This window comes from Aspergillus heteromorphus (assembly GCF_003184545.1).
Source record: "Aspergillus heteromorphus CBS 117.55 chromosome Unknown BO70scaffold_10, whole genome shotgun sequence".
Lineage (NCBI taxonomy): Eukaryota > Fungi > Ascomycota > Eurotiomycetes > Eurotiales > Aspergillaceae > Aspergillus > Aspergillus heteromorphus.
The window spans coordinates 832,013-858,911 of NW_020290415.1; the positions used below are offsets into that span (position 1 = coordinate 832,013).

The 26,899-nt window shown below is 47.8% G+C and overlaps 5 protein-coding genes across 5 annotated transcripts; 3 read left to right on the top strand and 2 right to left on the bottom strand.

The window, feature by feature from the left end:
• Nucleotides 1-1,544: 1,544 nt before the first annotated feature.
• On the bottom strand, nt 1,545-4,335 carry BO70DRAFT_386976 (Zn(II)2Cys6 transcription factor; the record flags this gene model as incomplete). Its single annotated transcript, XM_025545869.1, has 7 exons — nt 3,972-4,335; nt 3,241-3,906; nt 3,010-3,161; nt 2,766-2,948; nt 2,345-2,686; nt 1,781-2,270; nt 1,545-1,643 (listed from the first exon to the last, which is right to left on the bottom strand). Exons 1-7 carry the CDS (start codon nt 4,116-4,118, stop codon nt 1,545-1,547), a joined length of 2,079 nt encoding a protein of 692 aa, XP_025400053.1. The 5' UTR covers nt 4,119-4,335.
• An 11,976-nt stretch (nt 4,336-16,311) lies between these two features.
• Nucleotides 16,312-18,149, bottom strand: BO70DRAFT_361705 (cytochrome P450; the record flags this gene model as incomplete). The annotated part of the gene is made up of 1 exon (XM_025543104.1): nt 16,312-18,149. A coding segment is annotated over exon 1 (991 nt), but the record flags the coding sequence as incomplete, so codon positions are not given.
• Nucleotides 18,150-20,542: 2,393 nt separating this feature from the next.
• On the top strand, nt 20,543-21,483 carry BO70DRAFT_403908 (uncharacterized protein; the record flags this gene model as incomplete). Its single annotated transcript, XM_025547055.1, has 2 exons — nt 20,543-20,836; nt 20,887-21,483. The coding sequence occupies 2 exons, from the start codon at nt 20,543-20,545 to the stop codon at nt 21,112-21,114; spliced, it is 522 nt and encodes a 173-aa protein (XP_025400055.1). The 3' UTR covers nt 21,115-21,483.
• An 840-nt stretch (nt 21,484-22,323) lies between these two features.
• On the top strand, nt 22,324-22,545 carry BO70DRAFT_290806 (uncharacterized protein; the record flags this gene model as incomplete). Its single annotated transcript, XM_025539375.1, has 1 exon — nt 22,324-22,545. A coding segment is annotated over one exon (222 nt), but the record flags the coding sequence as incomplete, so codon positions are not given.
• Nucleotides 22,546-23,076: 531 nt separating this feature from the next.
• Nucleotides 23,077-24,543, top strand: BO70DRAFT_361709 (ankyrin repeat domain-containing protein; the record flags this gene model as incomplete). The annotated part of the gene is made up of 1 exon (XM_025543105.1): nt 23,077-24,543. One exon carries the CDS (start codon nt 23,080-23,082, stop codon nt 24,541-24,543), a length of 1,464 nt encoding a protein of 487 aa, XP_025400057.1.
• Nucleotides 24,544-26,899: the final 2,356 nt, after the last annotated feature.

Sequence of the window (26,899 nt, forward strand, 5' to 3'; positions counted from 1 at the left end):
TGGAAAGTCATTGCGACAATATTATATATAAACCACGCAGCTGGTTATATCACTGTTGCTATCAGAGTACTACTAGTACAAAATTACAGTTCGTTCCCGGGACATTAAACAGCTAGAATAATGTCTACATGTGCTACTAGAAACCCTAACCATTCAATCTCATCAAACACAGTGTCAAAATTCCAAGGACAATGCCCCCGACCACACCCACCACTCCCAATTTTCAAATCCCGTCCGAGCAAATGTGGAGCCGGTACCGGTGCCGGCACCGGCACCTCGCTAATCCACAAATAACAACAGTACTACTAATAGTGATAATAATAATGAACACAACTATTATATACAATGAAATATTTCCTGTTATTGTCCGCCGGAAAAGCCACCCGAACTCCGAACCCACCTGCACCTTCCTTCCTACTCTGGTATGCAGGCATGTAGATACACTATCTATATTCCGTATCCACGCCAACAAAAGCAAGCCGGCCGGCAGGGAGGGATTAAAAAACAGCATATCTGATCGAAAATCCGCGCCGACATCCCCGATCTCCACCGGCTGGGCCGATGATTGGCCGATCGAGAGGCTGGAGCCCGACCCAGATGTCATTCTTGCGTTGTGGGTCGCATCAGGCCACTCGAGCCTTGCTGGGAACTATCTAGCTAGCTGCCTGGGACAGTGATACAGGCTTGGAGGTGGTGGTTAGCTGCAGATGGCGTTGCAGGATTGACCGGCGGGCCGGTTCGTCATTCTTGCGCAGGTGGATGGCTATTATGATTATTAGCTCCGACTAGTGATACTGATAGTATTCTGCAGCGGTTTGGTGTATTTGGTATGGGGGTACGGGGTTGTATGTTTGTATGTTTTCTATAGAATGGTTGAGTTGAGATACTGGCTGTCTACCTGCCTGCCTATATAAAATCCACCTATACCTCCCAGGACGGTGGGCCCAGTGAAATAAACAGACCAGCCATTCCCAAAATAACACCGAGTCGGTAAGTAAGTACGTATCTATACGAACCACTCCTCCCCGAACCCGAGTCGAGTAGATTACAGGATAGTGTGAGGTAGGACAACGCACAGACAGCTGCAATGCCGCCGACTCCATCCTTCCTGGCCCCTTCCTGGCCCTAGTCCAGTAACTATCTAGCTGAGGTGAGGTGGCAAGAACCAAGAAGAAAAACCGGCATGCTAATCGGAAAAGTAAACCGACCCAGTCGGTAGGCTGTGTCCTCCATCCCAACCACAGTCGGTCGGAAGATGATTCCGCGGCCCAGTGAGACCCGTCATGCGTAATCGTGCCGATCTTTATTTGCGACTGCAGCACAGCAACATAAGCTAGTTATCGATATCGATTGGTGTGTATTTTGTTTGTAATGGACGGAGGGTGGTTTGGATACTGTAAGCAGATAGAAGAACGGGTATTATATTATGTCGAGGCCGTGTCTATCTAAATAGGGATTGTGGTGATAGATAGGGGTGAGAATAAGAAGATTATGATAGAATGCAAGAAAAGAAAATCGAGTTATTCATTACTTCATGCTTCATGTCATAACACATTCGTTTCAAGTCCAAACGCCTCATAGTAGTCATACTCATAGTCATAGTCCTTCCCCATAGTAGTCATACCCACCCACCCACCCCATCCCTAAGCCTAAGCAGAAGCAGAAGCAGAAGCAGAAGCAGGAAGTAAACCAGCTCACTCCCCTCCCTGCCCCTGCCCCTCCCCCCCAAGACTCAACCGATCCCACCTCCTAAGAAACGCATCCAAATCGCCCTCCCCACCCCCCGCCCCCGCCCCCTCCTCACAACCGACACAAAATGCGGATGCGGATAGAAGCTACTAAAAACCTGCACGTCGCGCTCCTTCCACGCGGCGGACTCAAAGTCCGCAAAAAGCACGTCCGTCTCCTCCGGCAGGACGACCTGGGCCTGCGTCGCCGAGAGCTGGATCATGCGCAGAATGCCCTTGGCGAGGGGGAAGCGGCGCGAGAAGGCGCGCGCGAAGACGCACAGCTCGATGAAGGCGTTGCGGTTGGCGGCCGCGTCGAGGGCGTCCATGAGCGTGAAGAGGCTGATGCAGCACCATTGGATGGTGGAGGGGGCCATGCGGTCGATGCCCCAGTTGTTGCGGTGCAGGCCCAGGAGGTGGGACACTTGGCGGGCGGAGGCGAGGCAGATGGTTTTGGTGGGGGGATAGGGGGGAGGGGAGGGGGTGGAGTGGTTGGCGCGCAGGTAGCTGAAGATTTGCATCACGGTGGTGTGATAGAAGAGGCTGTTGGGAGAAGAAACCGAGGCGTCAGTCGGGATGGGGGGTGTGGATGTCCAGATGGGCTGTGAATCACTCACTGCAGGCTAAGAACGTGGGGAGCGGCGGCGGTCTCGGCACTCAGACACGGCGGCAGACTGGCGTACCAGTCCTGCAGCTGGGCGTGGATGTTGTGCACGAAGCCCGGCATCTGGGCCAGCGACACGGGGTTCTCGACGTTGTGGAAGCCAGTGCTGATCTGGATGGCGATGCAGCAGAAGGCGCTCCAGCGGTCGAAGACGCAGGCGTGGTGGCCGGGCACGGATTCGACCTCGCGCGGGTAGGGGAACCACACGTCGCGGGGGTCGTGGTGATGGACGGCGATTCGGGGTCGGCGCGGGGGGGAGACGTCGAGGTGCTTCATGAGGGAGACGGTGGCCGTGCTGCGAGGGATCAGTCAGCGCGTCGTGATCGGATCGGATTCCCCGGATCAAGAAGAAGAAGAAGAAGACAGAAACGTACGCGGCGATGTTGAAGGCCCCCCAGAGGGTCCGGTTGGCGACATCCTCGAGCACCCGCAAGGGCTCAGGGCTAGGGTTGTCGGCCCCCAGCCGGGGGGGGTATCTCTCGTCATACTCCTCGGCCCCGCGGATGGCCAGGTCCAGATACATCCAGCCCAGCCGGTCTTTCCCCATCAACGCCATCCTGCAGACACGACAACAATTAGCGTGGTCGCCGACGTCGCGGCGATGGAAGCCCACCATACCGGACAAACAAAATCAACAGCCCCTGGATGGTCGGGAGGTTCGCCGCGCCGTCCTCCCTTTCCAGGAGGTGACGCGCCTCGTCGTAGAAATGGTCGCCGCGGGTCAGCGTGTCGTTGGGGACGGTAAATACCTCGGCGTAGTCGGAGTAATACTACAGCAGCAGCAGATGCGTCAGCTTCCAGGTTCGAGGTCTGTCCATTCCGGCCCCGGGGGGAGAGGAAGACACATACACTGGCCTCGGACAGGATGGCGTTCACGAGGAACGGCGAGCAGAACTGGCATTGCAGCTGCCCCGCCCGCATGTCCCGCAGGAACAGGTCCTTGTCCAGCCAGTCGAAGAACGGGTACGTCCATGTCAGCCAGAGCGAGATCAGATGCGACACCAGCTCGTCGTCGTCGGTGACTTTCGTCCACGGCCGGGCGGGCACGCGATATACCGGGCTGTCGGCGAGGCGACGGACATCGAGGAAGCGGCGGGAGCTGCGCGCCGGGGAGGGAGAGGGAGGTTGTTTTTGTTGTTGTTGCTGTTGTTGTGGGTGTGGGTGTGATTCGTTATCGTCGTCATCGTCGTCCTCGGTGGAGGGGCGCGAGATCTGGGTCTGGATGTCGCGCAGTTCGGGGCATTGTTCGATCTCGGGGGGCGTGAACTTCTTCTGGAGGAAGATCTGTAGCTCGTCGAAGGAGGCGTTGCTGCGGATGAGGTTGAGCAGCTGGGCGAGACGCTTGCTCTCGCTGTCGCGGAGGGCGCTGACCAGTCGCACCAGGGTCTCCTCGGCCTGTTCGAGGCGCTCCAGCTTGCGCTTCATGGCATACTTGCGGCGCATGTCGGCCATCTCGTCCACCTGGCAGTGGAGGCCATTGGCAACGCAGTGCTGGCAGGGCGGATCGCCGCGGCACTGGGGTAGGTAGGTCAGCCGATGGAGGCGTCCCGACGAGCTTGCACGGAGATACCGGGGACGACCTTGAGCTTCTTCAGTTTACACGCCTGGCAGGCGGTGGTTTTGTGTTTGCGGCCCTGCACGGCATGGTCCGAGGCCTTGAGCTGAGGGGGTTGACCGGGGGCGGGGGCGGGGGCGAGGAAGCGCGACGAGGGCTGCGATTCGGACATAGGGCTGGCCTAAAGGGGGGGGTGTGTTGATTCACGTTTCAACAAGGAGGAACCCGGGACAGGGTCGGGCGAGGAGGGAGGTGTGGTCAATGATCAGATCGAAGTGTACTCAAGTTCAGTCGAGGGATGGGTGATGTATATGTTCAATTCAATAAGACGAGAGGGCCCACCACACTGACGGGCGTTTGCCCTTTTAGGAGAGCCTGGGGATGTCTGCAGCAGCGTGCAGCGACCACGGGCAAATCAGACACGTAGGAAAAAGAAAACAGAGCCAACAGCAGGCAAAAAAAAAAAAAAAGGAAAAAAATAGAAACCATCGACGCATCTCCGCAGGGAAGCTTAAACGGCAGCAGCCAGTCAGCGGCAGACGGTGTGGATTGATTTGTTCTGGAAAGATGGGCCAGGCCGCGGGCTAGCGGGATACATTCAGCGTGTGTTACAAGGCGGTACTCCGGCGTATCTACCAGATAGCATAACGGTTCGAGTGCTCGACAGGGCACTAGACATGCGATTCGCAGCACCAAGTGGGCCGCAGCGATCGAGGGACTCCTTGGCCAGAGCTGTCGCTGGTGGCAGTTACTCCCACCCAATCAGCGCCCGCGGCCCTAGCGTGGCTGCCGGACTCTTTCGGCCTTTGCTTCTCGTCGGGAATGCCATGGATGGTCGGATGAGCCCAAATGAGGGCTAGGTGGATAGAGCGTGTCGGAAACGAGCGCCTGGAGGGCCTGCCGGTTCCGGTCTAGTGCCGTACCTTACGCCGGGCGTACTACGATGCATGGACTCTGGTACCGGGTACCTTACTAAGATGTTGATTAATGTTGATTAATGTTGATTAATGTTGATTAATGGTGAAATAATAATAATGGTGAAGAGGCGAGGAGGCTGAGTGGCTTGCTCGAGTAGCAGCACGGAAAGGCTGCCTGCACGAACACATGGAGGCGACGGTGGCGAGAAGGGACGGACACAGCCTACAGGTACATACTAGTACATCGGAGACAGTAGATCTCATGTACTCTACCCCAAACACACTTCCAAACTAGCAGGAAACTCTCGCTGCATGCCTTTTCCTTTGCGAGCAATCACCTGACGCTCGGCTGGTTGCGATCGCAGCAAAGAACCCCAACCGAAGGAAGATGTCAGCATGAAATCATCTCCCCTCTTCTCTTACATCAGTCCGTCCTCATCCCACGGAACAGGTTTCCAGGACAGGCACGCGCAGAAGTAAGGCTAAAACCAGTTCGGGGTACTTTTGCTGGCCGAGAATTGACACCTTCCTAATATTAAACCCTCGTATCGGCCCATGTTTGCGTAATTCCCTATACCGGATGGTACAGGCAAGATGTATTGTTATACTTGGTGGCGGTAAGGATGATTTGATTCGCTATGGTATGCTGCAGGTAGGCAGCCCTTGTTGTATGATAAAGATATCAGATAAAGCTATTCGCAAATAGCAAGATACTAGTAAAACAATGATTAATTCTCTACTAACTAGGTAACAGAAATTTGTAGATAAAGAGATAATCTATTTAATTAATATTTCTGCCGCGGTAACTATTCAAAGAGGCAATCGCCATCTCTTTCTGTCTTTTCTCTTAACAACTCTCCCCCTGCTTATTATTGACTGTAATTCTCAACAGCGACGACAGAGATGATAGATAGTAGTTGAGGATGATGATAATAATTCTTGATTTCTAGTGGCCTGATTTATTGGATAATATAGATATAATTAAAGAGTATGATTTTATTGTCTCTTTTATAATTGATCTGATATTGTCACTAATCTTCTGAAGTCGGGCCGTATGGGCGCTTATTATTTTATTATACTTTCTTTTTATTCGCTTAATCTGCTTGAGGTGCTGGTCCGTAGTTTTGATTATCTCCTCGCGGTAATATATTTATAGACACTCAAATTTCTCTGCGTAGTTATTATGTAGCTTTGCCAGATACTTCTTATGATTTTTCTTTATCTCTTTTATAATTATCGCCTGGGATAATTGCTTTAAATATAGTATAAACTAATATTCTGACTGGTCATCCAGTCTTTACTTTATTACTTATTATAAGATCTCTTAATATTTGTCTTAAAGTATTTGTACTCGGTTGTTCTACTGAATATTTATTAATTAAAGCTGCTCTGTGTGATTGATCTGCTGAACTTTAAGATCCTGAGTTTTAACTATTAATTAGATTTTCAAAGCTTTGACTCTGGCTGTTAGATCCTGAATGTTGTTGTGATAATCTCTTGCGTACTTTATCTCTGTTTCTCGTCTCGCAGTATATTTATAAATAATAGTCTTCTTCAAAGCCTGGACTTTAGTTACTTTATTATTTATAATAATGCCTTCAACAATTATAGGATCCAGTGGATTTATAATAGCCTGATTTTATAGAGTGGCCGATATTAGTTGCTCTTGCTGAGTTCTTCTAAGTTCAAAGACTTTCGATCTTTTAAATTTTTCTTTATATGTGTGTTTATTCTTTCAGATCTTCTGCTCTTGCTTTTGATCCTGATCTTGACTAATTAGCATGTCCGGATATAGTTAATACTGATATTGCAGTTCTCAGCGGTCTATATTAGATTGTCTTGCTTTAAGAGAAAACTTGAAATTGCTATTAATATTCTTCGCGAAGATAGTAGAATAATACTTTGTTCGTAGTTTCCCTGTCTTTGTAAAATAGTTGCGATAGAGCTTTCTATTTTTCACTAATATATTAATAACTTGAGCAAGCTCCGTGTCTGTAAGAATCAACTCCTCTCTAGCTGTAGCTTCTCGAGATAATTTAATGGTTGAATTTTTACTTTTATTTAATATTATTATACTGTCGGAAGAGTTGTCTGAACTGTCGAAAGAACTATTAGATTTAATAAATACAGAGTCTGAGTTCTTTTTCTTTTTCTTTGAAGCTATAATTATAAATATAGTATTGTCTTCTTCTTCTCTGACCTTAAGCTTTGATTCTGACTTCTTTGAACTCGAATTATAATTATTCTAGTTTTTATTTTATAACTCGAAGGCTATTATTGCTGTATTGACACTGCGGTCGCTGGTGAAAAGAACAGATGAAGTTAGAGCGGAATATATAAAGAAAAGAGAAACAAAAATAAGAAACACAAGAAGCACTATATGAAAGATAAAGAATAAGAAAGATAGATAAAAAGTTAGAAACGGGAAGTGAGATGATAATAATATAAATTAATAAGATAAGATAAGTTAATTAAGCGAGATAAGTCGATTGAGTAAGGTGAGATAAGTTGATTAAGTAATTAAATAAATAAATACAGGTCAGTGAATAATTCTTATCAACTATTATTAATATTTATTTCTTTGAAAATAACTCTCTAGCAGTAGCCGCAGTGCTTCTTTTTTATTGACTCTGTCTTCGGCGATATAAGATTTCTTGTCACTGTTACTTTTCTCTTGCCGCAAGATCTTGCGCTTTTTTTATGATATTAGGAGATCTTGTATAAAACGGCTTTAAATAATTAATATAATATTTTTTGATATTAAAATATATTATGATGTCTTCTAGGATTATAGATTATTAATAATTCAATACTCTTCTGATTAAAAATAGCTCTGTTTATTGGGATTCTAACTTTTTTTTTTATTCTTATCGACTATAGTTCTCTGTAAGAGTACTAAGTTGTCTGTGGTTATCTTCTTCAAAGAGCCAGGCGTGTTTTATTATTTATAATACTACTGTAAAGCCTCTCTTGCTTTATCTAACTGTTTATTTCTTGTTGCTTGTGCTCTGGCTAACTGGTTATTGTTGTTGTTGTTTATAAGATTATTTTGTCTTTCGCGGATGATATTCTGTATAGTTTGTTCTTGTAATAATATTAGGCTTGAATATCTTGGTTTGTATTTTAAAAGAATTTTGGCAGGCACAAATCCTACCGGTTGCATCTCTCTTATATTAATTAATTATATAATTATATTGAGAAACTTATTCTATCAGAATATGCTGGTTTTGTCTTTTAAAATTGTTATTCTTAATAAATTAACTGTTATCTGTATAATCCGCTCTGTGAGGTTTATTGATTATGATGCTGTTATCGCTGCAGTTGTATGCTTGACTCTCTCGCGCTTGATTGTGTTGTGGAAGTTGATTCTGATAAAGTGGCTTTTATTATCCGTGTAGAACCCCACCGGCTAACTGAATGTTTTTATAATATTCTGCTTAACAAAGTTAAATAATTGCTGGGCCGTGGCCTCGGGCAGCGCCTTTGTGATTGTATATCTGCTGAAATAGTTGGCTGTGACAAGAATATACTGATTGTTTGTAGCCAATATTAGAGTAATGGGTCTAATGTAGTCCATTGCTTATAACTCTATGAATCCAAGTATTGTTATCAGGTGTGATATATTGTGTGATATCTTCGGGCCAGCTAGCTGGCACTTCTTGCATGATATATAATACTTTTGTATTAAGTTATAATATTCTGGTTAATAGTAACAATCAATTACTCGACTCAGAGTGATCCTGGTTGTAAAATGTCTATGATAATTGTGTAGTTTATATAAGACAGACAGTAATTCGTACGGTAGTATATATTGTGTTTATTTCTGGGTCTTTTTTCTGTAGATCAGGTATACTTCTCTCTCAAGATTAATAAATCCAAACTATTTTGCGAAATCTTTATTAGTTATGTTGCTCAGCAGCTGTTTGATAATTTGGTTGTATTACTCGGACGATCTCTAATAGTTAACTTTGTCTAGCTATATATTATTTTGCTCTACTCGCTGCTTAGCTTGTCTATGTATTTTTATAGCAAAAGCCGGGAAGATAAACTCCGGTTGCTTCTTACAAGTTTCTTAATATAGTAATTATAACAATCTGTCGGCTATTACTTATAAGTGATCAGGGATATATACAATATTAATATTGTACTCTTGCAGTTAATAATATTAATATGTGATTCTTTTGGTCGTGTCCGATACTCCGGCAAACACCGACTGTATTATTGAATAATCGGTGTAAATAATTGTAGGATGATATAATTCTTTTACTAATTATCTCGCTTTTTTAAGATATTTAATAACTGCCAGAATCTTTTTCTCTGTAGTGTGGTATTGTCTTTCTGCAGATAACAGGATAAAAGATATATATATAACCGGGTGTTCCTGCTTTTGTGTATGTCGCGAAGCCCTTGTTCTAATTAATATATTATTAATTTAAAATAATACTTCTTCAAGCCCATAATTGGACGCGTCTGCGCTAAGATAATATTGTTTCTGACTATTATCTCCAGATAGTTATATTGTCTTAATATACCGCTTGACTTTGTCAAAGGCTTGCTGCTGTTTTATATCCCACTTAAAACTGATTAATTATTTGATAATCTTCTTGCTCTTATACTTTAACACATTTTTTATAATTCTTATCAAATCGGCACGTTCAGATATATAGATTCTTAAGAATGATATTATATGCAGGAATCTTATGAGAATTTATTTATCTATAGATACAGGCTAGTTCTTTATAATCTTCAGTTTAACTGCCGACGGCCGTGTTTCTGATTATGTATATTAATATCCAAGGATCTGTACTGTCAATATAAAAAACTTTGTCTTTGTTGGGTTTAATATTAATTATAATCACGTAAGTCGAGGGAAATATTTAAAATATATAAAATTAATTATGTTCTTAATAATCTCAATATCTAACTGATTATTATTTATAAAATACTCAAAGACAACTGCGGACAATTATATCAAAGCTGGTTCTTCTCGGGATTTAGAAATATTTTCTATAATAAGATTCTTTAACTAACAATATATACCAGAAGCCTCTGTCAGGTCTTATCCCATCCACAGATAATAAAATTAATTTATAATAGTGCTGAACGCAGTCTTATACACATATTCCAGCGCTAATAGTATAGCCCAGTAGCTATTTACAGCATCAGCTTTGCTGAATATCTTCCACCGCGGGTTTAATAATTAATTTAAAATAGGCTTAATTCTTTATATTGGATAGTTTATTTTAATAGTGGCTGCGTTCAATTATATATACTAATAAACTATCTGTAGCTTTCCCGAAGATTATAGTGGATTACTACTTAGCTTCAGTAGGAACTTTGTTTTCGCCGACCAGAATAATACATAATTTATAATAATATTAACAACCAGTATTGGAGATAGATTCTTTAACTGTCAATCAATTTTCTCCTGCGTGTATAATATTAATTTCGCTTGTTTTAAGATAACTCCAGGGAAAGTCGGAATCCTATACTCGATAAATCACATTATTAATATATCACACATGTCCAACACAAACAAATCTCTCCAAGTAAAAAGTAATAATAATACTGCTTCTCAATACTCATCCCCTTCTGTAATTAGTTCACCCAGTAACCCTGTATTATCGCGTATTCATACATATATCTCCGCTATTGCGGTCAACACATACCTCTGATAGTTACTTAGTCAATCTGTCGCAGGATATCCCATACTTTCATACTTTCTCACTTTCTTCTTTAGTAAATCTTTCTTCAATATATAAAAAGACCGTATAATTAGATTAATTCTTGCAGTCAACACACTCTCTTCTTCTTCTTCTCCTGAATCAAAGTCTTCATCCAGCAGCCCCGGGCTTATACTGGATCAATCTAGTTTAACAAGTCAGAGTCTGCTTTATACTCCTTCTTATCAATTATCTAACTCCAGGTCTTACTAATCACCTCCAGAAGCTGCTCCTGTATAATATTCTTCTTAAGTTCAACACGCGGGGACGGGATAATCCTTATCAACTTCAGTTACTCTTCTATAATATCTCAACTACTAAGAGTGATTAATCATGGCACTGTCACCCGTTTATTTTTATCAGTTCATAAAATATAAGTCCCATCTGCGTAGTCACTCTTCATACTAACCATAGCCATTCAATATCTGCTCAATAGGATTATATAGCCAGGAATACCATCAACTATCAAAGCAGCCACAACACGCGTCGCTCCGCATATAATCACCATCATTCATACTAATAAATCAAAAGTTAATATTTGCCCCGCAGCTATCTTGCTAGTTATCTTTATTAAGATAGTTTTAGTCTTTAAGATCCTCACCACATGGCGAGAGATAAGATTATATTCTGAGTCATTATCTATTAGAGCATAACAAACTGATAACATCTGTAACTGCTGATTAGTTATCATAGTCTATAGATTAGTATATATAAAAAACAAGACAACTTTCTTAGAATAAGCCGGTTGCAAACAGTTATTATAATACTTAAGATCAGCCGCATGCATTAATTTCTTAATATATATTAGTCTCACGCGTTTAACAGGCTTCTTCTTCTTTTATTTATCACTTAATTCAGTGACACCACCCTCCTTGGTCTGAAGCTTTATAAATTTGCTAATCTTAATATAAACAGCCGGGGTAATATCAAGTAATTGAGTCAGCGATATCTTAATTATAATATTATTAAAGATCTTACAAAAATCTAAGTCTTCTTTATCCAGTCCATTAATCTGTCTTCTTACCGCACGCCCCCGTCTAGAAAATTTAGTATTTATTGCGGTGATAATTGATTTAGTAAACAGTTCTGAAGTAACTGACATAATCTTCTCTGACTTGCTATTATTAAATCTCTCTTATTATCTTTTCTTTCCTGTTATTATATATACTCTTTACAATTATTTTAATATATCAGACTGATATTCTTACCGAATCTCTGTCTTTAAGTTAATTATACAAGGATCTATAACTGCATGGCTCCCGCTTATAATCTATTTTTTGACTGTATTATTATTAAGATTAATATAACTAATATTCAGGCTACTCATTAACTAAGATATAGACTGAGATTCTTTGTCTAACAGCGCAGGCTTGGCTTATAGTTCTGTCTTTCTGTTTGATATCTGTCTCGATAAGTTACTGTTGTTTTCTATATTTAAAGATATTCTTAAAACCGGATACTATTCTCTTGTCTCTCTTACCTATCTCACTTAATCAGTCCTTGCTCTGTTCTCTTACCGTACTTGATTTTAATCTTCTAATAACAAGAGCGGATTTATACATATCGAAGTAATATACCCTTATTTCCCGCAATAATAACAGATTCGATTATTTATACTATTAAAAGACTAACAGAATTGCGGTTGGCCCCACTGAACGCGAGACTAAGACTGAGACTGGGACTAAGATCTATTAGTAATCTTTAAACTCTTTAGCCCTTTCACAAGTTTATTAATAATAAGATAATCCTAAATTTTTATGGTCTTCATCACAGTCTTATTATCTGTTTATAAGCTTGAAACGGCCTCGATCTTGTTCATATTATTCTTCATTATCTGTAAGATCTCAATGGCTTGTTATAATATAACTTCAGTTTCTATATTATTATTAATAATATTAATAGCCGGGGCTACTCCGGTCGCAGCAGCCACTCTCTGTGCCTGAGTCTTTATATACACCAACAATATAATACAGACAGTCTTATTAGCTAATCTTTTTATAAATTGCGTAATCAAAGATCTCTGAAGCTATTCCGAATCGGCAGATATTATATAACTAATACTTTCTACTTTATTAATATACTTATCGACAGTTTGATTCTCTTGCCGTAAGTTAGTTATCTTACTTATCGCTGTTTAGACTCTGTTGATCGGTTCTCTCAGAGAGAATCTAGCTAGTAGCTGAGTTCTTAATATATTATAATTCAGCTGATTAACTTAAGATAGTATACTCGCAAATTAAAGAGTCTTGCCCTGTAAGTCTGATATTATTATTATAGCTTTGGCTTTATTTAGCTTATCGCCCTCGAGATTAGGTGTTCTATATTATATATAGTAATATTAATTCACAAACAGTCTAATATTTTCGCCCGGCTTACCGGCAAACATCGGCTGATTATCTATATATGATATTATAATCTTTTATATTTAATTAATTGTTTGCGGTTGATTAGTTTTATTTGATTATAATTAATTAATTAACTGCAGTTGCTCTAATTCAAAGCCTTCAAAGTCTTCTTCTTATTTTTAGCTATCAAAGACTAGACGACAAATCACTCTCCTTATAAAGACTGAAGTAATACCCACTTTTTAATAAAGTAAGTATAGAATAGATAGATAAACAAGTACAAGAACACAGAAATATAAGAGATAACAACTATTCTTAATCCGCGGCTTATCAGGCCCCACTTATTATACTTAATAGCGATAAGAATAATTTGATTCGCTATGATATACTGCAGATAGACAGCCCTTATCATACAATAAAGATATCAGATAAAGCTATTCGCAAATAACAAGATACTAGTAAAACAATAATTAATTCTCTACTAACTAGATAACAGAAATTCATAGGTGAAGAGATGATCTGTCTGGTTGACATTTCTGCCGCGGCAACTACCCAAAGGGGCAATCGCCACCTCTTTCCGCCTTCCCCCTTGGCAGTATCCACGATACCACCCGCCTCGTTCTCCTACAGGGGGCTTATAGGCCAGGGCAAAACTAGTTATACGGGGTGTTTCGACTAGTACACAGCACACACACACACACACACACACACATTGGATGCATCGCAGGTCGTGCCTCACGAGACGGGCTCGATATTAACCAACGCAGCCCGTGAAATGGGCCAGGCCTGACACGATGCGATGAAGGGAGAGGCTGCCAGTAAGGCATGCAGGAATCAGGATCCGTCAAACCGTCAAACATCCGGCCGAGCTGGCCAGACCAGGACCGCCAGGGCAGTAGGACCTGGATGTCTCCGAGACGGGGAGGTTTGGCGGAAATCCGCAGTAGCAATGATCATTACCATGCGCCCATCGGCCTCGTGGCGACGTCGAAGGATTCTGGAGTCGCCCGGCGCCATCTGAGCTTGGGCACCCATGAACAATTCCGAACTCCAATCAGAGGGGGGTGGGGAAGCCCATCTTTGCGATGGTGTAACCAGGACGATCGACGGAGGGGGGGAGACGAAGCTGCTGGATAGAGTAAAGCAGCAGATCAGCCGGTCATGTGAGACGCACGCGTCCAGCCCCTTCTGACTAAGGATTGGACAAGAATAATAGTTAGTTAACTAATCTGTCCGTAAGTGTGCGTTCTGTCGCCGTCCCTCCTAGCCCCGACGGCAGCCCCCCGGCCGCGTCCTCGTCGTCTTCCTCGTCGTCTTCCTCGTCCTTGTCGTGCCCCTGTCCGGGCATCAGCTAGGATGGTTCTGGCAACCGATTGTGTCGGGGTCAGCAGATTAGACCAGGACTGACGAGGGCTCGATTGGGGCGACGGCGTGCGGACTGGCCCCAACCAGGCAGCACATGCATGACCGCCCGGTCTAGGCGGATCTGTCCAGGGGATGGATGCTCTTCGGCCTGTCAGACAGACAGGCATCCCCCCATCAAGGGTCGGTCTGATAAGACTCAGGAGACAATGTTCGCAACAGGTGAGTTCGATTCAACCAGGTTGTCATCCTTCGAACCGAACGACGGCAAAGAATGGGTGATCTGAGACCTCTCGCCGAGACTGACGGCCAGTCGGATTCCTAGGCGTTCTCGCGTGACAGGAGTGACAGGGGGCCACTATCCAGGGATCCTGCGTGCTCCGACAGCCAGTCTGCCTTCCTCCCCGCCACGGTACTAGCCGAAATGTCGATTGCCCTCGCGTGTTATCGGGCTCCGGCCAGTCTGGACCTCGCCTCGCAGCCTTCCATCTCACGGCCTCCTTCCGAGCCAGGCCCACCCCCTCAACCGCCACAACCACCAGGCCACCCACACATGCGATGGCAAACAATGCAGGGATGGCGCCCAGATGCGTGAGGTGTCGGTGTCGGTGTCGGTGTTGTTGTTGGCCTCCACGGAGGAGTTGAATGGTTCGAGGGAGGACAGAGGCATCGCGTCACATGTGGGTGGCGATGACAGACCGCATGTTCAGCAAACAAACAAGACAGGCGAGGTGTACCAGACGGGCGATCCGTGGCCCCGTGAGGGAGTCGGCATATCATATGGACGGGGGGAATTGGTCGCCGGTGCTGACTGCTGGGCTTCTCCCTCAGACTGAGTGTGGACGGTGCAGTAGGGAGTGCATTGGCCAGATTGAGTCAAGGAGGAGGTCTTTGGAGTGAATGGCAGTCTGGGGGAGAGCGATCGGTGCATCCTCCTCCCCGCAGCCCTGCATCCGGGCAGGCACAGACACTCCTGGGGACACACTGGCAGCCCACCTCCAAACCCCATTGAATAACGGGTGTTGATCCGATCATCCATACCATTCCTGTGATTGTCAACAATGATGAACACAGTCACACCTCACCGTGCGATGACAGGGAAAGTATACTGAGCCCACTGGGTGTGTCGTGTGCTGGAACATGGTTATCGAGGCAACCACACCACACCACACAACACGGCACCCGAGTGATCACGACCGGTCTTGCTGCAAGCAGTTCTCCAGACAGACAGTTATGCGACCGCAATGGTGCCGCAGCAATGGTTTTGATGGTAAGGCCGGAGGCCTATTGACCTCACCACCATCTCGCATTGCCGGCCTTACTTCATACTCCACCTTGGGAACCACAGCTGCAGCACCCAAGGATCGGCTGCGACGTCATATCGTTGCGTCCTCGTGGCGATCGGCAGACACTGGCAGAAAGAAGAGCCAAACAGAACACAGACACACACAGACACAACCCCAGAAGTGGGCGAGAGAGAGAAGAAGTACTCGAAGGAACAGGAAAAGCCCAGCCCCCCCCCCCCCTGGGCCTCTGGGCTGACGGATGGTGGAGGGCGATGTTGCCCCCCGACCGGCTGCTGGCATGCCTCATGACGTCATGGCGAGAGGCGAAGGTGGAGGGTTGCCCCTTGCGGAAGTTGTGTTGCCATCCAGACCCGGCCAGATGCTGTCAGATGCTGTATGCAAGGCATGGGGGGATCCCTCCAGATCGACGATAGATCGATGGGCTCGGAAAGGGGGCAAGTCCGACACTCGGCTTTACGATTAATTACGATGTACGGACTAAAGTGCAGTCCAGCCAGCCACCGTGTGGTACTCCATGAGATTGGCCAGGAATTAACTACCCTATCCTCTCCATTGGGCCCCTGCTGTCTCCATCCTTTGTCCTCCAGCCACACGACCACCCCGTCGCTATGATACGACCATGTCCCCACTCGACACAGAATCCCATCCCATTTCCCCCCCCCCCCCCCCACCCCTTCCTGACTGCCTCGCCTCTACACAGTCCTCGGCGTCAGCTGAACGAGCAGGTCCTTCTTCTCCCACAATGACCACGCCCGCTGCTTCTCCCAGCCTGCCGACTCCGGTGCCAGGCTCAGGTCGAAATGGAACAGCACCTTAGCCAGGATGACCCGGATCTCGTGGTACGCGAGACTAGCAGTCGGACGTCAACGAGGAACCCACAGGCGACAATCGGAACAAAAGACAAAAGACAAAAGACAAAAGACAAAAGACAGGTCACTCACTTCTTGCCCAGACAGTTGCGCGGGCCGAACGAGAAGGGCTGGAAGGCCGCCTTGTCATCGCCGGCAAACGCGGGATCGTCGCTCCACCTCTCCGGCAGGAACTCGTCCGGCCGCCTGAAGTTGTTGGGGTTGCGGTACGTCGACCAGTGGTGCACCGACACCCCCGTCTGGCTTGTGCGTTAGCTTCCAGGCCCGTGGAGGTCAAGGAGGTGATGGGAGACCTACATTCCCCGGGAGGTATTCCCCGCAGATCTCCATGCCTTCCTTCGGGATGACCCGCGCCATGCCCGTGGGCACCGGCGGGTACATGCGCAGGCCTTCCTCGATGCAGAAGTTGAGGTACTTCATCTGTGCCAAGCGGAGCATGTCAATCTCCGCGCTGTGCGCAAACATGCCCCGGACCTCCTTCGTCAGGAGCGCCAACTTGTCCGGGTTCAGCAACAACTGGTACGTCAAGCCGCTCAGCGCCGTCGCGGTGGTCTCGGTTCCGGCGACCATGAACAGCTGCGAGTTGGTGTACATCTCCTCGCGGTTGAGGCGGAGCTCCTCCTTCTGCGCCATGATCAGCCCCCAGATGTCCGGCTTGTCGACCGTGCGAGCCAGTCGCGAGTCCACCCGCTCCCTGCAGGACCGGTAATGCGTGGCCTGCATCTTCTTCAACGACCGGGGGATCAACGGGTTCACGAGCGCGGCGCACCACGGGTAATACCGCGCCACGCGGCGGATGGAGTTGACCTTGACGCTGCTGAAGATCGTCGTCACCCAGTTGGTACTGCCGGTGCCTTCCAGCAGATTCAGCGGGTCACCGAAGGTCAGCTCGCCCATGATGTCAAACGTGGTCAGATTGTACAGGAAGACCATCTCCGCCTTGACCTCCGGGTCCGCCTGCACGAGGGCCTGCAGCTTCGCCACCAGCATGTCCGCGTAGTGCGCGATCAGGGGCTGCTGCTCGCGCAGCGCCCGGTCGGAGAACGCATGCGAGAAGTTGCGGCGGAAGCGCGAGTGGTCCGGTCCTGGGGCGCGCAGGATATCCGGTGTGCCTTTGCTGAGCGTCTGGCCGAAGAACCGCGGGTCTTTCTCCGTCGACTTTCGCGTCGCTGTCGCATGGCCGTAGATGCTTCGCCAGGCCTCGGCGCAGGCGTAGCTGACTTGGTCCGGCGACGTCCGCACCGCGTCCCCGTATCGCTGGTGGAGAGCTTGGATCCACCTCATTTCGTCCCCCCGTATGAGGTGGTACATCTGCGGCAGTCGGGTCACGGCGCACAGTCGCGGCCCGGGCACTTTGCGGAGAGGGTTGATGAATAGTTGGTAGCTGCATTGTGCCACGATGATCAGGAGTACCTAGTGATGGAATGCCCTCAACTGTCAGCAATCTCACATATGCATATCCACAAACACACAGGGTAGCGTTCTGTGGACATGGACCTGGACAGGAACATGGACACGATGTACTGACCAGCCCCACTGCCAGTGGGAAATAATGCCCATCCAGGACGTCGAAAACATCCTCGTGAAGCATCCTGAATACCAATCCTATCCAACAAACAAACAAACGGACCTATTATTATTATTATCTTGATCCTGAAAATGTCACCACCGTTAATCAATGTCGAGTCCAGACAGACCAGCATAACCGCGGACCCATGGATCCTATTTATCCTCCCCCGCTGGATCGGACAGTCAACCGGTCATGCAATCCACACTGTGTATAGGGACAGCTGCACAAGCGCATACACAACGAGGGTGTCACCCATCGCGCATCGGCACGCGAGCCGATGACCAGCAGAAAATAGTGTTGCTCTGCATAAACAAGCACCGGCTAACCCTATGCCGTACACAACCCTCGGCCAGAAACCTCCGAGTGCCGACGAGAAAACGGGGGATCGGCCTTCTTTTCACAGCTTGCGTCGGCGGTGCTTCTGGAGGCCCGTCCGACCGACCGAGCGGGGAAGTTGAGGAGAGAGGGGAGGGGAGTGGGGTGAAATGGCGTTGTACTATCTATTCTGGACTGTGATTTTGATTGTGATTGTGAAAAGGGGAAGGTGGAGACACGCACCCGTCCACATACCGCAACGATCTACTTACTCCTATGAACAGTACTACGGAGAACCCCAGATACTATCTATCTACTACTAACCATCCCCTGCCCCCTGTCTGAATCTGAACTCTGAACTGAACTCTGACTGACTGACCGCCAGTCCAGCACAATGACATCAACTCCACCTCCGCCACTCCCTCTCAAGAGTCAGCAGAGCAGTCGTCGCCGGAATGTAAATGTAAGGGCCCTCCCTCCCTCGCCCTAGCCCATTCATCGGAGTTGGCGTTGCAGCTACCGTAGGTAGACTTCCCCACGGCAATCAATCTAGCCCCCCCATCGGATTTACATGATATGCTATCCCTACGGTCTACCCAGCAGCCCACGCAAGGGATTACCTATTGGGGCCCGATCGTGCCGTTTCATCCGACAGCGTTGTTCGTCCGGTTACGTAGATTGTCAGGAATTTTGCTGGAGCAGAATCATGCTGTTGCTGAAACACATCCACACACGTCAACCTGATCCACTGATCCCGTGGTTTCTGGTTTGATTGTTCGGGAGGGAGGGGAGGGGAGGGGGTGGATGGGATGGGATGGGATGGGATGGGCTGGGCCGTGGGTGACGCCCGGCTAACCGGAACACGGAACGGATCGTCTGGATCCATCATTCCTTATTCCTGAACAGGATGATAATAACGCCCCCGCTTATAGATACATTCGGATATGACGGGAGTAGAGAGGGGACGGGAGGTTGCGACCGTAGGATTGGTGATTGTGATTACAGAATGGATCGATTACCTTTTTTTTTTCCAGTGGGAGAGAGGGAGGGGGGGATAAGCACTCTATCTTCTGGAAAGATGGTGTGATTGATTCTTCTTCTGGGGAGAGAGTAGAGTATGTTGGTGGTGGTGGTGGTGATTATTCAGAGATATATACCAGGATTGCTGAGGAATGAGGTAGGTGGGCAGTCAAGGGTCGCGATCAGATTAACAAGGGTACTCAGGGTAGATAGGTATCTAGGTAGGACTGCAGATGCCAGAAATACCACTGTGTATCTACTCCGTACTCGGCCCAGGGTTCTTCTGCACAGTGCACAATGCTTAGTGCGTGGAATCCTAGCATTAGCGGGGTAAAGGAAGGGGTATATTCACTATCCAGTACAACAGCCGGGCACGTGAGCGTCTCGATGAGGATGCCTACATGCGTAGTGGCTATCCTCGGCTCCCTAGGCTGATATTGCTGGTGCACCGTGTGAGGGGTGGAACATGCAGGTTGCCTGATTAGATCATGGTGCTAGTCTCTATACAGTAGTGGGGTTGGGTGGAGGGTTTCGGTTTCGCACCCCGGGCAATGAATGATCCAGCGGACTAGGGTTTAGACTTGATGGTTTAATTACTATCTACCCAGCCTCGGTTGGTTTATATGTGTGGGTTAGGTAAAAGATAAGCTCTGTTAGGTTTGAGATAAGAAAGAAAATAGCGTAGGTGTTGACCGCCCCTCTGTTTAAGTTTCTGATGGTGATAGTGACAGTAAAAGTGACAGCAGCCTACCTAGGCGAGCTGACAGACAGCCATGCCGGGAATAGAGATAGGCTTGCCGATCTAACCCGCAGATCGCTGATTCAGTGGTTCAGCCACTGCAGATGCAGTGATTGATTCCTCGCGTCGATCTGGTACTTCCTTCCCATTCATAACTAATTATGCAGTGGTACATCTATGTCTTTCTCATCATGTCCGAGGCGCCACAGCCACACCTTTTTCTACCATATCAGATGATGGTGTACTATACCTTAAAAGGCGAGGAATCTCGACGTGCATGGCGGTTGTATGACGAAATATCTACGCGCCTACGTACCAATTCGGTGAGTCAGCGAGCAATACATTCAAATGATCATACGGCGTGTAAGATGACGCTCTCCTGACTTTGCCTCCCCGCTCTTTCCACCCCCTTACTATCCCCTCTTCACGATGGCCCCGTTATCCGAGTCACAAACCACAACCGATGGTGCTATTACTCAGGCCCCGAGTCCAGACTCGGCAGTTACCACCGTGTCAAGTCTAAAGGACCCATCCACCTTTCCAGGGCTATGGTATCGCATCCATGTCTTGATCTTCGATCTGAGAAATTTCAACAACCCCTCCTCCAACAAACGCCTCGACAGAGTCATCGACCCCTCATTCATCGGAGCACCATACTTCGATCCGATGGAAGGTGATCTGATCAAGAACACCGTGATCGACGGCAAACAGCTTACAGCCCTGGTCGAAGAAGAGCTCAACGAACGACTTACTGACTTACTCGACGCAACAAGAAACGCGTCGAAAGCGGCGATTTTCGCGTTTGTGCTGCCCACGACCTCGCCCCGGTCATCGGACGTGTGCTAGGGATCGATCTCAAGCAACTCGAAAAGGATGAGAAACTCCCCGCCCTAGTCGAGGAAAGGGGGCTCAACTTACAAGGAGAAGACTGGACTGGGTTGGAGAAAATGTCGTTTTCCTCTAAGAAGAAGAATAAGAAGAAGAAGAAGAACAAGCGGTAAATTGTCGTTATGAACCTTGATGTATTTAGTCTTCGTTCGCCTTATCGTAACTACCGACCCAAAGGATCTTGACGCGGAGACACTGTCTCCAATAGGGGACCTCCCTGATGCCGAAAAGGTTGTTCTTGACCTAGGTCAAAGGAAGGTGGAAACTTTCTCCACGTCTTATCTCCTTGGTAAGGGTTTGGCCTTTCATCGATTTCACGAGGGGGAAAGCAACCTCTGGCTAATGATTGAACCTAGTGTTTGATTAACACTGATTGTTCATAGTTCTACGATAACAATACATGTTTGGGAGAGATAGACATCCCAAGTTATCTCCAGGGAGATGCGATGAAGACCATAGTGAGCTGGTCGAAGGCTGGGATTAAATGGGTAATATGGAAAGTTGTGGGGAGGGACGGGGTTTACACATTGCCGCGCAACAGGGGGGTTGGTTACACAGCGTCATATCAGATTCACCGTCCGCTTTTTGTACTCCGCGCCTTCTACCGCTTCATATACACAACAAACAGCAACAGCACCACCTTCAGACATGATAAAAAGATATAAAAATCAGGAAAAAATACATACGACAGGAGGGATTCGCTGGTGGTCACCCACCCAACTACTAACCTCCCGGCGTGTGGCTTAAGTACGGCTGAGCGGACGGGAAGCCCTGTTCTCCACACCCTATGGTCGTATGTGGTAGGGTCATGGAAAGATGGAACTATATAGAGAGTGAACATGCATCACATTGCCCATGTTCATGCTGGGCAGCTTCGAGTGATGACTGTCCTTAATCTCCATCCAGTACAGGATGCCGAGAGATAGGTGGGAAAAGGACAATTTAAAAAAGTGAAATCGTGATAGAAGCAAACTCTACACAGCAAACTTAATGTCGAGTGACTTGTTCGCAAGGGCTTGAGTTGGAGGCATATCGGAAGTTACATATTTTCAGCGAGTTCAAAGGTTTGTCAATGGGAGAAATCTGATCCATACGCCTGTATCTAAGCTGTTTGAATGCGAGTACAGAGCACATGCCAGTGGGTAAACACTAAACAGGCGTATTGGCACTAAGCCGAGTCTGGAAAGTCAAAGTGAATCCGGTCCAGAGAGGCTATTCCCCACTGGGACTAGATATGTCATTCTGCTTGGAATAAAATGACCCCCACCACCCTCTTCCCCCGACATACAAATCGTGCCTCATGGGTCTTGAAAGAAGGGATCATGGCTCTTTCATCTCTTCCATTTGAGCTCACTAGGCTCATCGTCGAGGAGCTTGAGTATGAGAGTGAGATCAATGCCCTCGCCCGCACTGATCGGGCCCTATACCAGACTGTCAATCCCATGTTGTACAGGCACAACGTTCAGCACGAGGACAGCTCGGCCCTAGCCTGGGCGATTGAACACGACGCTATCGCCACGGCCCGGAAAATTCTCGATGCAGGCGCGTCGCCGGATGAGTGCGACCCCGACACCGAATGGCGGCCGATGGCAATGGCGGTGATCCGTGGCAATGAAGCATTTGTGCGGCTACTCTGCGAGCAGGGCGTTGACCTGCGTCGAGACCGGGGCTGGGAAAACCCTCACTATCAGGATCCACTTGAATACACCGGGATCTATGAACACGGCGATTCCACGGATGTAAGTGATGATTACGAGGGCTCAGATGACGGGAATGATGCAGGACAAGATGCACCACCTTCCAAGGAACTGGAAGTATTTCCCGGCAGCTTGATGCTTCTGGCTTCCAAACATGGCCATGAGTCACTGGCCCGGCTTTTCATGGACCATCTGCCCCAGCCCGGGAATGTCGACTACCCGGTCTCTCGAGGAGGGCGAACGCCGTTGGCCGAGGCTGCTGCGGAAGGGCATCTTACAATCGCGCGACTTCACCTCGACGTAGGAGCGGACATTGAGGCCCGAGATAAGAACCAGATGACGCCCCTGGCGCTGGCAGCGGAGAACGGCAAGCACGAGGTCATGCAGTTCCTGCTTAGACGGGGAGCGGATCCCAACGCCACTGTTCGCAATGGAACCACGCCCCTCTGCTGGGCGGCCAGGCGCGGCCATATCGAGTGTGTCCGATGTCTCTTGGATGCGGGGACGGTCGAGTATGATATTCGCCACAGAGGCCCATCGCACCTAGCGATCATCCGTCCTCTCGCATGGAGTACAGAAGGGGAGCATTACAAAGTACTCGACCTTCTTCTCGAGCGAACGGACTATTTTCCACTTATAGCAGAGCCGGGTGAAAAAGCTGCATTTCTATGCATTGCAGCCGCATGTGGAAAGACTACTATGGTTCGAGATCTTCTAGAACGCCATGGGTATGATGCTAATGGTCGATACATCGCGGGCGACTCTTTTATGTCAGACGAGCTCCCCACAGCGCTATGCTGGGCAGCAGATCGAGGCCATGCCGAGGTTGTTGAGTTGCTACTTTCTCATGGAGCTGAGATGTCCCCGGCCCCAGGTCGCTACGACTTCGGAAAAGATTGGAGACCATTTTCCAGAGCAATCGGCAAGGGCTTCGAGCCCATCGTTGCATTGCTTCTTGCAGCGGGCGTTGATCCAAATTCGAAAAGCGGCAAGAACAATTCTGCTCCGTCTGCACTGGAGATGGCCATTCCGTTCGAGAGCATCTTTCGCCGCCTGCTTGAGGCGGGGGCCGATCCGACAGCGGCATCGCTCGCATCGAGGGTAGTATCTTCTGGTCGAACGGCGGAAATACAGATGCTGCTGGACTCGGGGCTCGACTTAGCGCAACACATGGGTAGTTCTTCCTTCCTCAACTCAGCAATCGAGGGCGGTCACGCTGTTCTCGACTTCCTCCTCCAACAGGGCAGATGGGACGAGCTATTTTCACCAAAAAGCCTAGGTGCGTCCGAATGTGAAAAAGCCCTCAAGTCAGCGGCTTGGCGAGGAAGACCGGATGTCGTCCAGTGGCTTCTGGATCGAGGGTTTCTCGCTTGTGCTAGAACTGGGACATGGGCGCACCTCATCGTCGATGCCGCGCGTTCTTTTGCGGAGGACGCAGAAGTAAACGCCACCATTGACCTGATCATCCAGTACGCCGCAGATATAAATGAAGAAATAGATCTATCTACAGTTCACCTGCGCTGGTCCTCATTTAAGACCACTAGGGCACATATGCTGTTTGATCGAGGTACCACCACATTGCACCAGCGCCACCAGTTCCACTTGGCCCTATGTGAAGCTGTTCTATTTTGCGATTGCGACATCCTCGAGAGGCTCCTACAGGGGGTCGAGGCGAGGGGCGACCCTTGGGCAAGCGTTGCTTTCCACATACACATGGCAGAAGAAAGTGCGAGGGAAAGGAGTAGGAAGGGGACGCTGTATGACGGTCGGAGGTATGACGGTGGGAGGTTTTTCAAGATCTTGCGGCAGTATTCTTGGAGATTGCGTTACCCTGTCAATTCCTAGAGCTTTCTTGCAACCCCGGGCTGGGGGCTGGAGTCTTCTCTCATGTCACACGGAATCCTTAATGTGATGGGCTACTTAATGCTGCTCTGTATTTACTACCAGCACGTAAGACAGTCACTACAATCCCACAACATCATTACGTAGCTTTCCATTCAGACGCTCTGATTGCATTCCAGCCACTATCTGTCACTATGATGACTAGAGGCATACAGTTAAACTGTGAACCTTAACACATATTTATTGATTGTAGATACTATCGATGGTGGGGAATCAATCAGGAAGCCTTGGTGTGCTAGGTGTTTTAGTGGTTCAGGCAGGCAAGGGAGGGTCCGATCAATGAAAATAACTGAAAAGAAGTGTATTGGGGGTCAATATTCTAAGTACAAAAATTGCTCAAAACCGGCAGAGAAATAAAGAGAAAACTGCTGCTGCTCGAAGACCGTAGTTCAATCTACTCCATTTCAGATAGCTCACCATTGACATACTACCATAGGCCTGACAGAGATATAATCCAAATCAGCGCAGTAATATGGTTCCTTTGTCCCGGCCCAAGCCGTGCACTGCACCGTGGATGATAGGTCTGGACAGCTGAATGTTCCGGGACTGCTGGCACTCCCTGAATACGAGCAGTCACTCATATCATCAATCTTGAAATCTAAAGTCCAGTCCCCATCGGGATAAGGATATCCTAGGCTATCCTCGTCATCTGGAGCAGTGACGTCGCCGATGCCATCACATACCTCAAATGTAGCTCCGATCTTTGGTGTATAAAACTCCCAGGTGAATGCAATTATAGCGCTGGCGTCTTCCTGAAGTGAAATAATGACTTGGGCGGTAGGGGATGAACTTGATGCTGTAGTGCTGCTGGTTTTGCTCGAGGTAGAAGTGGTAGTGGTTGCGGTGCTAGTGGTGCGCACCTCACAAATATTCTCGCTGCTCTCTTCGATATAGCTGAGGCTTTTCCAAGTGAGACTAATCGGTTGCTTACACACGTGTGTCGCATCATTACGGAGATTGTATTGTGTGATCAGGTTATCATATGCTTTTCTCAGAGCAGCATACTCCGCGGGGCCTGCAGGCAAGGCATTGGAGGCTGCAGCTTCGATAGTGGTGAAGCTGGAGTCGAGGTTATTCACGAATATCGTAGATTCGTCATAAGCCGAGTCCATCATTGTTTGAATCCAAGAATTCATGAATGTTTGGAACATGGTTGCTAGCTTGGTATTATCCAACTCTTTGTTGCTAAAAGTGTATTTGTCGATTTCGAGTCTATTTCCGATGTTAAATCCATAGAACTTCCCTCATGGGAGTGGACTTACAGCTTAGTGTAAAGCTTGTTGTTGGTTGTATCGAGAACCGTCGTCACCCACGATTGAGTCCAGGTATAACAACCCATGGTTACTTGCTCCAGGAAGGTTAATTTGTTTTGCAACATTTGTCTTCCAGATTTTGCTCCGTCCTCATCCCCCCAAGCTGTAGAGGCTGAAATGACATTTTTTTGGATAGCCTTGTTCGCCGCATTGCCTATTGGGCTGTTGTAATCAGCTAGCTGAGAAGTCATCAGTACTCGCCCGAGAATCAAATAAAGCCCTTTGATCACAGCTTACAAAGCCCTTGTAATATGAGTTTACTTCATGGGTCATGCCAACAAAGTCCCATTCGTCATTATTCGCCACTTCATTCAGCAACTCCTGGAGGAAGTTGGTCGTGCATTCCGCATTGAACATGACTGTTGTCAATCGATCGCAGTCCCACCCAGGTTGTGTCATGACATAACCCCAAAAGGCGTTGAACCAGTTTCTTTCCCCTGTCACATTGAGAGTTTATTAGCTGATGAACAATGCTGCTAGGGGGTGGCCGCGTGATCGTCAGAGGGTGCAATGATAAATGCTGCAGGCCGCCTCGCCGCTTCCTGTCTGCTTTCGCGGCTCCGCATACCGATTGAAAAGGTGATAGGAAGACTCACAGACATGGTCGTTCGTGGGCGACTGTGCCTTGCTCTTGTCGCTTGCGATGTATTCCTTCATCTGCTGGTCACTGATCCGGGTTACCGTGGGCGTACAGTCCACCACTGTCTTCGAGTACCAGCGAGACATGGTCTTCTGATTGTCTCTGAGTTTGTTGGCAAGAGCACTTGACAGGAAGCTACCACCCCCCTGCCAGGCCAAAGTCAGTGAGGTAGGAAGTGCACATTTACCCAATGTCTTATAGGTGGCCCCTGGCTGCTTTGCCGCTCGCTTCTCCATCGCGCGGTAGGCTGTTGGTTCCGCATAAACCCCTCGCTTCTCTACGAGTTGGCCAAAGCCGTCGGTCGTCAAGGGGATGGCGGCCCAGGCACAGGGACTGCACCCGTCGT